Here is a 12,142-nt window from a genome sequence, read left to right as displayed (position 1 = left end):
TTTAAAAAGAGATCACTAGCTCTTAACGGGAGCTGGTTGGATTCGAACTCGGGACCTCTTGCCCCAAAGTCCGGTGCTGATGCCACTACGCCACCAGCCAGCATACTGATGATTAGGGGCAGTAATTATTGTAACGCCTTCAGGGCTGCTATTGATAGGGCATAGTCTCCTTCATTTTATGTGGACCACTTGATTTCAGACTTTAATCATTTGTCAGGTGGAGAAGTAATGTTTATTTATCACTGCTGCTCATAACCCATGTACATGCAAAGTGAAACACCCAATGGTTGTGCTGTGGTGAAGACAGCACCTTGATCTGATAAAGGCAGAGAATGACAGGTGGACCCAAGTTGTACCTAGTAGGCTTGTAACAAATGGTTTATTGGTTTATTCTTCTCAATAAACTGACATTTCTGCATACTCAGAGATATAATTCTCACACAGTGCTTAACAATACCCTTCACATTGCTCCCTTCCATGTTAGCTTAAGGAATCAAATTGGGGATTGAGGGGTGAAATGGTGCTGGAAAAACTTGCAAAGTTCAGATTTCAAAGTAAGCTTATTAGCAAAGTACACATATAACTCTGAGATTCTATTTCTTGTGGGCAGACTCAGCAAATCCAAGAACCAGAATAGATCAACGAAAGACCGTACCCAAAAGGATGGAGAAGCACTCAAATTGCAAAAGACAACAAACTGTGCAAATACAAAAGGGGAAAAAAAATAAATAAATGAGCAACAAATACCAAAAAAAAAATTAGATGAAGGGTCCTTGAAAGTGAGTTGATAGGTTGTGGGAACATATCAGTGATGGGTAAGTGAAGTTGAGTAAAATTGTCCCATTGTTTCAGGAGTATGATGATTGAGGGGTAATGACTGTTCCTGAATCTGATGGTGTGAGTCTGATACACCTTTACCTTCTTCTACACATCTATCGAAGTTTGTCAAAGTTTTAGTGACATGCCAAATACTTGCACTTCTACAGAAGTAGAGGCTCTGTTGTTCTTTCTTCATAATTGCACTTATGTGCTATGCCCAGGGCAGGTCCTCTGAAATGATAATGCCAAGGAATTTAAAGTTGCTGACCCTTTCCACCTCTGATCCGTTGATGAGGACTGGCTCATGGACCTCTGACTTCTTCTTCCTGTAGTCAATTATCAGCTCCTTGGTCTTGCTGACATTGAGTGAGAGGTTGTTGTTGTGGCACCACTCAGCCAGATTTTCAGTCTCCCTGCTATATGTTGATTCGTCACCACCTCTGATTCAGCCAACAACAGTGGTGCCATCAGCAAATTTAAATATGGCATTGGAGCTGTGCTTAGCCACGCAGTCATAAGTGTAAAGTGAGTAGAGCGGGGGGCTAAGCACACAGCCTCGTGGTGCATGTGTGCTGATGGAGATCGTGGAGGAATTATTGTTGCCAGTCCGAACTGACTGGGGTCTGCAAGTGAGGGAATCAAGGATCCAACTGCACAAGGAGGTATTAAGACCAAGGTCTTGAAACTTATTGATTATTTTTGAGCCACCATACTGGTTACTTGTAACTATTTATAAATAATACTGTCACCTATTCTTTGTGAGATATTTGAAATATCAGTCAGAAGTGTTTGAGCAAACACCATATCCAAAACTAACAGGTTCAAACCAACAGACAGTACCATCCACATCAACCTATAGTACTTCCACACACACAAACTTCTGTGAACAAAAGCAACAACAAAACCAAAAGCCAAAGGTCCCTTTCCATTTCTGTCATGCTACTGAGATAAGCACCACCACAAAAAAAACCTAAAAACAATGCATTAAGTTGCCATAACATTTCAATGTGTATTTTGGGTCAATTAATACTAAGTAAAACACCAATCATCCTAGAAATCATGTCTCGCAATGTCAGAAGTGGTTGAAAAATTGCCTTGCTGCCTTTAATTCAGAAGTAAGTACCATCATGCTACAGTGACCTTCATCAATAACCTGGCATCTACAAAATTTATAGGGAGAAGTGCTGTCGACGTTTCGGGCCGAGACCCTTCGTCAGGCTTCTCCCTATAGATGCTGCCTGGCCTGCTGTGTTCCACCAGCATTTTGTGTGTGTTGTTGTTTGAATTTCCAGCATCTGCAGATTTCCTCGTGTTTGATCCACAAAATTTAAACAGTGGTTTCGTCCCTTGCACTCCATGTCTCTAAAGGCACCGAGACTACAATTCTGTAGTCGTCAGCAAGGAATAGCAGCTCACACAGAAGTTAAGTGATCAACACACAAAGGTGTAGGAGGAACTCAGCAGGTCAGGCAGCAAACTCGGAGGGAAATTGACAGTTAACATTTTGGGTCTTGTCTAAAATGTCAACTGTCCATTTCTCTTCACAGGTGCTGCCTGAACTGTCGAGCTTGTCCAACGCTTTTGTGCGTTGTTCCAGAATTCCAGCACCTGCAATCTCATGCCTCCATGGTTCAGAGATGCTGTAACGTGGATTTCCTTTTTTACTATGTGAATTTCATCCTGGTCTCCACTTTGGGGATCTCAGGTGTGATTCTGCAATTCAGGTTATCAATAGGACAGGCACCTAATCACATTGAAGAATTCCTACAGGCTGCACCCATTAAAAATAATGCAAAATTTTAACTAATATTATAAACATTTTAAGACCAAAATAAGGAATTAAACACAAAATTAATGGAGACAATTTATCATAAACTTGTTTTTTAATGAAATGTGATGGAATTTGAAGAATTATCTAAGGGAATGACAAATTATGCTCAGGGCCAGAAGCATTGTCATATAGTAAATGATGGATTTGAATATTGTTAAAACCTTACTTACTACAAACTTAAGTTGGACCACCTTCAGGAATTTCTTTTGCAACAGAAATGTTTGCAAAGCAGAATCATTTTCTGGTGGCACAGCTACGAAGCTAGTAGAGCGGCACCAGAGACCTGAGTTTAATCTAGATTTGATTTAGAGATACAGCACAGTAACGGGGTCCTTCCCTCTCAACGAGCCCACACCACCCAATTTCACCCATGACCAATTAACCTACAACCTTTGGAAAGTGGGAGGAAGCCCACGGGTCAGAGGGAGAACGTACAAGCTCCTTACAGGCAGAGGTGGGAATTGAGCCCTGGTCACTGGTGCTGTAACAGTGTGACAGTAACTGTGCTGCCCCTCCGTTGACATCTGAAGTTTGAGCTGGTTACCTCCGGATGCTTGTGTCTTTCCACATCATAAAAAATATGCGGGTTGGTCGATTGATTGGCCGCTGTAAATTATCCCCTGGTGTATAGGTGAGAGTTAGAATCTGGGGAATTGATAACAATGTGTGGAGAATGCAAAACTGGACTAAAATGTAGGCTAATGTAAGTGGGGTTGGGGATTGATCGCCAGTATGGACTTGATGGGCTGAAAGGCCTGTTTCCCGCTGTATCTCTCTATTAATAAATACACTGGATTGCAGTTAATCAGGCCGTTGTTCAATCAGGGCAGATACTTATTCGAGACAACTCTTAAAGAACAAAAACTAATCGAGAAAATAGTCACCTTTCCGGCTGTCAGCTTCACCCCACCCCCTCTGGTCTTCTCCTATCATTTCGCATTTTCCCCTCCCCCTCCTACTTTCAAATCTCTTACTATCTTTCCTTTCAGTTAGTCCTGACGAAGGGTCTCGGCCCAAAACATCAACAGTGCTTCTCCATATAGATGCTGCCTGACCTGCTGTGTTCCACCAGCATTTTGTGTGTGTCGCAGGATTCCCTTTGTTTACTTTGGACACTGCTGCTTAATTGAGACAGGGGATTGTTGCCAAACAGCTTCTAACTAGCATCAGGTGCATGCACTTGTGTGGTCGTTGGACACTACACCATGCTTACAACCAACAGTTTTTAAACACTGTCAGTTGTGAGTGCTTGTGTTTGAAAAGCAGTGATTTTTGTCACTGATGGTCGGCGAGAAATAAGGAGTAAGACCAATTCAGAACTGTTTCACTCACTGTGGATTCAAGCATTCAGGGCTTGGAGATGCCAGGAATGGTAGGGAGTGAAAATGAAACAATTTCACTACTTCAACAAGTTAGGACCTACGAAGAACTTGAAGGTATCATCTTGAATGTTACAATGGAAAATCGTCAAAAATTGTATGAAGGCAGTCTATTATCTACAGTAGGTGTCTGCGCTGATCTTGTTAATTTACAATCAATCTAAAGAACATGGCCGTGTACCTTCAGCTCTCACCTGTGGCTCCAAGTCGCTGTTTGCGTGTGACAGCAGCCACACCCTGGTATCACTTCGACAGGCAGGCTACACCAGACCCTGGTGAGATAGGGACATGCCTGACCTAGCTTGCAAGGTCAGCGCTGGCAGGCTGGATCTACAGATCTACAGTCTGATCCAACGGCCAGGAAGGCAGTTCTGCAATGCTCTGTGGAGAGCGAAGGGCACAACGAGGCACAGAAGAAGGTACGATCACCCACTGCAACTAAAGAAGATCCCGGTTGTGACAACCTTCGGTCCATTAGACCCAGACTTCTGAGGTGGAGACAGTGGAACTATTCCAGTGCAATGGCTTTTGCACTTGAAAAACTCTCCCATGTAGATTTCTTATCATCATCAGACATGATGGACAACCACCAAACCTGCCTTAGGAACTAATACACAGTTTTATCGTACTGTAGTAGTGTTGATATTGTTATAATTTGTTCTGCATTTCATTTAAATACATAATGTGTACGCAGTTAAACAGTAGTTTGTCTTTTTTATACCTTTTTAACTACTTCAATGAAACTTCAGCTAATTGGGGCAGCCGTTTAATTGGACCAAATACGCAGAGGAAGGATATAAAAGCAAAACATAGAGCAGGGAATTCATCTGTATGTTGCATGCACCAAGATGATGGCAGACTTCCTTGTTACAGTTTTGTGCTAATGACCTCATCATTGATCCTTGGCAAATTCCTGGCCACTGAAACTGGCTGCCAAGCATCTGCAATGTCACAATCACCGACAATCATGAAGTTCTCCTCGTAACATAAACATATTACCCACAAAGGCATAGACTTTAAACAACATTATCAATTGAAATGCTGCTCTCTTAAAAAGGGGGGAGAGAAGCTAAGTGTGTTGATTTCAGGCAATTTAAACTGTGAGGCAGAATTCAAGAAATTTGCAGACGCTGTTCAAAGCCAGAGATTAAATTTCATCCTTATTATTCATGCTCACTTGTCTACGTATAATGCAATTTTTATATACTGTTATATAGGTTACCAACAATTGAAGAAAAAGGTGAAATTATAACATCTGAAAAGCGAAATAGCTAATTGTGCTGTCAATGCCGCAGATGTTTGACAAGTGGGTACAATCAGGGAATTACTGCGCCATTCTGAAGCAGGATTATAAAGAAATTAAAATAGTAAATATATTCTATTATAATAATAAAAAAAGATTCTTACTGTTGTGTCTTTTATTCTATCCTAAAAAAAAGAAAAGAAAAAAAGTTTTAATAACAAATGCAATCAACTTTACTGCTTAATAGATTTCAAAGTAATGTTAGAACTTGCTGAACTGAATTTTGACAATTTAAATCTTTTGTTGAGTTAGCGAGTTTGTGTTGAAATCAACGTGTTGCGTTGGAATGCATTACTGTATACAGAACGCTGTTAGGGTTGTGCAGCCATGATTTATGCTCATGCCAGGGTGAGTGTATGCTACGAGGGGAGATTGATAAGTTCGTGGCCTAAGGTAGAAGGGGTCAATTTTAGAAAACCTAGCACATTTATTTTTCAACATAGTCCCCTCCTACATTTACACACACAGCCCAGCGGTCGTGGAGTATACGGATCTTGGACCTTCATTAAGTGTCCACAGCCCGGGTGATTGATAAGTTTGTGGCCTAAGGTAGAAGGAGATGGGTTATACAGCTCTCGTTACATGCACATGCAGTTCAACTCTTTGAGTGATTATGCAGAAAGTTTGAAGTTAACTCATCAGTTAATAACTCAACAGGGGTGATTGATAAGTTTGTGGCCTAAGGTAGAAGGAGATGGGTTATACAGCTCTCGTTACATGCACATGCAGTTCAACTCTTTGAGTGATTATGCAGAAAGTTTGAAGTTAATAACTCAACAGGGGTGATTGATAAGTTTGTGGCCTAGGGTGGAAGGAGATGAGTTACTAACTTCAAACTTTCTGCATAATCACTCAAAGAGTTGAACTGCATGTGCATGTAACGAGAGCTGTATAACATCTCCTTCTACCTTAGGCCACGAACTTATCAATCACTCATCTGTGGACACTTTCTGGAGGTCCAAGATCCGTATGCTCCACGACTGCTGGACTAAGTGTGCAAATGTAGGAGGGGACTATGTTGAAAAATAAATGTGCTAGGTTTTCTAAAATTGACTCCTTCTACCTTAGGCCACGAACATATCAATCACCCCTTGTATATTGTTCTTTAAAACATTTAAATCTTTGCTTCTGGCTATTTCTTGTAAAATAGCATAGTATTAACTGCAATGCCTAGTGTGGTACTGAATCATACAAACTGGAATGCTCCCAGACTCAATGTCTGTTGTGCTGAGTTGGTCAAGCAATGGTGATATCGTTGATTTACTGGCTAAGGTAATAAAACTATCATCGAACAGGGTAAGATTACTCATCTTGATCATCATCCATTGAGAAAGCAGATGCAGGTCTGTGTGGAGCCAAGACTGGTCTGGGCTGTGCTGTGAACTGTCCTCTCTCCTCTTACCCCCTCCTGGCATGATAGCATGCTGACTACCACCACCCAGCATCACAAGAATATTTGCCTGCTTCCCTGAGATCAGTAAGACTGCTAATGCCACATAACTGTATCCAAACAAGAATTATAATCGATTGAAAAAATGGATAAACAACAAGGTATTGTTGGACAAGGTGCAGGGGATGGGCAGAGAAAGTCAGAACCAAAAGAGTAATACACACAAAATGCTGGAGGAACTATGCAGGTCAGGCAGCATCTACGGAGAAGAGTAAACAGTCGACGTTTCAGGCCGAGACCCTTCATCAGGACTGGAAAGAGAGATGAGAAGTCAAAATAAGGTGGTGGGGGGGGGGAGGAAGAAGTAGAAGGTAGTGGGTGAAACTGGGACTGGAGGAGGGGTGAAGTAAAGAGCTGGGAAGTTGGTGAAAGAGATACAGGGCTGGAGAAGAATAGGAGAGGACAGAGGGCCACAGAAGAAAGGGAAAGTCGAAGAGGGAGGTGATGGGCAGGTGGGGAGATAAGGTGAGAGAGGGAAATGGGAATGGGGGAGTGGTGAAGGAGAAGGAGGGGGAGGGCAGTTACTGGAAGCTGGATAAATTGATGTTCATGTCATCAGGTTGGAGGCTATCCAGACTGAATATAAGGTGTTGCTCCTCCAACCCGTCAGTCTGTGGCCTCATCGCAGCAAAAGAGGCCGCATTCAGTGTTGGTTACACCGTTATAAGAAAGGTGCTGAGGCTTTGGTGAGTGTGCAGAAGAGGTTGACCTGGATGCTGCTTGGATTAGAGGATACATGCTATGAGGAGAGGTTGGACAAACCAGGGTTGTTTTCCCAGGAGCAGTGGAGGTTGAGGGGAGATCTTATAGTAATTTGTAAGATTATGAGAGGCATAGATGGGGTAAACAGTTGCTATCTTTCCCCCCAAGATACAAGTGTCTGATACTACAGGGCATGTACTTAGGCTGAGAGAGTTAAGGTTCAAACAAGATTGTGGGGCAAGGTTTTTGTACACAGAGTGGTGGGTACCTGGAATACACTGCCGGGGTGGTAGTGGAGGCAAATATGATACAGGCATTTATAGGAGGTTCTTAGAAGGGCATATGAATGTGCAGAAAATGGAGGAACATCGTGTAGGCAGAAGGGATTAGTTTCGTTGGGCATTTAATTACTAGTTTAATTAGTCCAATACAACATCGTGCTCTGACGGGCCGGTTCCTGTGCTACATTGCTGTATTGTGAGAAGTAAATATAATCACACTAATATGGATCAAACATGAGGAAATCTGCAGATGCTGGAAATTCGAGCAACACATACAAAATGCTGGTGGAACGCAGCAGGTCAGGCAGCATCTATAGGGAGAAGCACTGTCGACGTTTCGGGCCGAGACCCTTCGTCAGGACTGGCGAAGGGTCTCGGGCCCGAAACGTCGACAGTGCTTCTCCCTATAGATGCTGCCTGGCCTACTGCGTTCCACCAGCATTTTGTGTGTGTTACACTAATATGGACCCTTGGCTCTATGGAAATTGGTGCAAATTTGATTTGGATGCTCTTAGCTAAGTATATTTGCTTTCCTCAGTGAGGAACTCCCTTGAACACCATGATATTTATATGTAATCTTTATATTAAAATGTTCATAGTTCAAGCAAATTCAGAGGTTTCCAATAATTATCACCAAGAAGATAGATGATTTAAGCTGGTAGGTTACAAAACGTTACCACCATAACTGAGAACTGCAAAGGACGTGGAGAAACTCTGGTCTGGCACCCTTGGAACTTGACTGGTGCCAGACGAAAGAAAATGCAGACCACAGGAATTGTCCCAAATTATTTTACTCTGAGCAGCAGCAGTGTTCTTTAAATATAAACACTCCCCGGTTTGCCATGGGCTTACAGAACTGTCTGTAACCCAAGTTTCTGTTGGCTGAAATCACAAAAGTTACCCTAGTGGGTGAATTTGTTACTGATTCGTACAAATACTAATTAACCTTTGGTCTTAGATTGAATCAGTTATTTAGTACAGGTCTGGACTAAACTCAGTCTGGGCCACAGGCGTTGCTCAGCTAAAGATTCTAAACCTGCAACTTCAATTTACACTTGCATGTTCCTCTGATGTCGCACAAAAACCACTAGGAGAAATACATCACGTACAGTTGGCCCTCCTTATCTGCAAGGGATTGGTTCCGGGACCCCCTGGAAATAATCACAATCACGATTGAAAGTAAAGTGGAAGTAATAAAGTGATTGGAAAGAGGTGAAACGCCATTGGTCATTGGAAAAGCATTAGGCTACAGCCGGTCAACGATCGGAACAACTTTAATGGAGCATGTGAAAGGCCCTGCCCCGATGAAAGCTACAATTATCACTAAGCAATGCAGTGGTTTAATTATTGAAATACATGCGTTTCTTAAGTGTTTTATATGCATAGAAAGGTAAAATATATACTATATACTAAGACAAATGTTTGACTAACTGACACTAAGTAATACTGGATGTACCTGTTCCGACTTCAAATCCAACTTAAAGACGGACTCAGGAACGGAACTCGTTCATAACCCGGGGACTGTCTGTACTTTTAAATCATCTCTAGATTATTTATAGTACCTAATACAATGTAAATGCTATGTAAATAGTTGTTATACTGTATTATTTAGGGAATGACGACAAGAAAAAAAGTCTATATGTGCTCAAACAATGAGTGCTGGAGAGAGAACTTTCCGGGTTTTCCTGATCCGCGGTTGGTTGAATCCGCGCATGCGGAACCCGCGGATAAGGAGGGCCGACTGTACCTGAAACTCCGCCCCACTGCTTACACAGTAATGTATTGTGGCAAAGTAGAGAAAAAAAAATCTTCAAAACTGACAGCACACAAGTACTTTTTCTCTTGTCTGACCACACATGCAATTTGTTTTGGAATCCAAGAGTGTGCATATTTTTAAGTTTTAAGCGTAGTGATATTAAATTACAGAGATGTGCATTTAATTCTGTTATCCAGTGCAGCTCTATCTGATGCTCTCCAAGGAAAAGCCTTCACTAACAAGGGCAATGACCTATGGAAATGGAGAAGAGACCCCAGAGAGACTGTGACACGCTCAGTGTTGTTGTAAACAGGCACCTTCTCAAGCCAGTCCCACAATTTGGACTGATCTGACTCCACCTTCCCTTTCCCTTCCATGCTTAACAGGAATCTATCTTAAAAGTATATCAAAACTCTCTTTCATTGCCCTTTGAAGAAGAGTTCCTCTGCTCCAGTCAGCCAAATTCGATCCTGACCTCCAATGCGGTCTCTGAAGAATTTGCACATTCTTGCTGTAACCACATGGGTGTCCTCCCACATCCAAAGACACGCTGGCTGGTGGGCTAATTGATTGCTGTTTGCCCTTAGTGTGGGTGGGTTTTAGGAGAATCAGGAGATCAGGGGTGGGGATGAAGGGGGATGGGCAAGTGAGAGAGACTAGGTCAGAGTGAAAATGAATAAGAGAAAGAGATTACTCCATGATTTAGCATAAACTCAACAGGCTGAATGGTTTCAAACATCCTGCATGCATCAAGAGTGTGCAACGATCAGATTTTTATAAACTTCTGTTAGATCCTCTTCTCAACTCCTGTGGCTTGACAACAATGCAGAGAATGCAGCCTCTTCACCTTTGGCTTCTCTCTTTCTCTTTACCTATTTTTCCTTTCCTCAGTCATATTTTTTGCTTTCTTCCAGTCTCTTGAGGAGATGGCAGATGAAAACGTGGTGTGCAAAAGAAAGGAGTGTGGATAATACTTCGAAGTTTTGCAGTAAAATGTGGTGTAATGCTCTCTTCAGTCATGACCTCAGCAGAGGTGATGCAGCACGAGTAATTCAGTTAGGGACTGTATAATCCTAATTCAACCCAGCATCATAGATCAGAGCAAAAACACCAAATAAATTTCAGTTTTTTATGGACTACCATGGTCTTCATGGAAAAAAATCTCTGAAGACATAGGAGACACTTGAGGAAGCACTTCAATGATTATATTGTGGAATAAAATAGTTAATGTATTTGTTTGATCTCCTCGTGCATGGGAGCTATCAACTTTGGAGGGCAGAAGCAATCTTTTGAAGGATGGTGTGCGGAAATATTGCAGCCAAATGTTCATAGATTTACACATTTTGAACAAACATACATAAAGCAAACTTAACACGTCACAAACTTAAATTGGTCATTGAATGAATGAGGCGAATGCAGAAGGTGAAAGGCAGCTGCCTGCCTTTTGATCGCTGGTGGGATCGCTCTGCTACGGGAAAGGGAAGACTGCCTTTTGATCGCTGGTGGGATCGCTCTGCTACTGGAAAGGGAAGACTGCCTTTTGATCGCTGGTGGGATCGCTCTGCTACTGGAAAGGGAAGACTGCCTTTTGATCGCTGGTGGGATACTTTGTTACGGAAAAGGAGAGACTGCCTTTGATCAATGGTGGGATCACTTTGTTATGGAAAAGGGGAAGACTACCTTTTGATCGCTGGTGGGATCGCTCTGCTGCCAGAGAGTTAAAGGTCGGCCACTGTGCCCGGGGTACATTACCCAGGATTTCTGTGTTTTCGATATGGACTTGGACTATAGACTTTTTACAGCCTTCTAGCTTTTTTTATATTTCAAGTTTTTCAACTGATCTTTCTTGTTTTTTTGTGTGCAGGGGAGGGGAATTTGGAGGTTGATGTGCCCGTTCTGTTTTTGTTTGTTTTTTTGTGTGGGGAGGAGGGATTTAGGGGTTGATGATCGTGCTACCGTTCTTTTCTTTCTTGATTTCGTGCCTATCCGGAGAAGGATTTCACAGTTGCACACTTTGATAATAAATGAACCTTTAGAAGATGTGATTGATGTATCAAAACTAAGACAGTAAAATCCTCTTCCGAGAAAAAATATAAATATATTAATATAGATATAAGAATGTAAATGTATATCATTGATTACTGAGCAGCACCACTGAACCCTCCATCCCTCTCCCACTGATCACTTTTGTTCATTGTGCATTGCCACTTTAACATAAATAGGTAGGGGAAAAATCATAATTTAAATTCACTTGTGTTTGAGATTCAAAAATAGATTCTAGATTCAATTAGAGCTGCTAAAAATAATATACAAAAAATGATTGCAAAGCTTCCACTGAGTCAATGATCTGCTACACCGCTGCCCAATTCACTTCAATTCCAACCTCACTACTCGCGCTATGGGCTTTGTGACATGCTAGAGTTGTTTTTTTTCTTTTATTTAAAATGTATTAACCTCTGAGCACTTTTGACTGCCAAGTTTCCACAAACTATTCTTCAAAAGATTTTTTTTTGTCCCCTCTAATTGAAATTTCTCATGCACAGTGAGATAAATTATCAGTCGTCACTCATCCTGAGTTGCCATGGTTACAGTAGGTCCAAGTTGTGGCTTCTGTCTTGTGT

At 41.9% G+C, this 12,142-nt stretch overlaps 1 protein-coding gene across 11 annotated transcripts in view; it reads right to left on the bottom strand.

Annotated features, from left to right (window-relative positions):
• The window catches only part of sobpa (sine oculis binding protein homolog (Drosophila) a), a 305,749-nt gene that overhangs the window by 60,301 nt on the left and 233,306 nt on the right, over positions 1 to 12,142 (bottom strand). For 7 of the 11 annotated variants that reach the window (XM_073055857.1, XM_073055859.1, XM_073055861.1 and 4 more), the window contains one exon: positions 5,437 to 5,457. The exons of the other annotated variants lie outside the window; for them this stretch is intronic. In XM_073055857.1, the coding sequence (XP_072911958.1) occupies positions 5,437 to 5,457 (21 nt within the window). The remainder of the gene's footprint in view (positions 1 to 5,436; positions 5,458 to 12,142) is intronic. 11 annotated transcript variants of the gene reach the window in all.

This window comes from Hemitrygon akajei, chromosome 9, assembly GCF_048418815.1.
Source record: "Hemitrygon akajei chromosome 9, sHemAka1.3, whole genome shotgun sequence".
Taxonomy (NCBI): Eukaryota; Metazoa; Chordata; class Chondrichthyes; order Myliobatiformes; family Dasyatidae; genus Hemitrygon; species Hemitrygon akajei.
The sequence above is the reverse complement of the archived record's forward strand: the minus strand, read 5'-3'. Positions and strand labels throughout refer to the sequence as shown.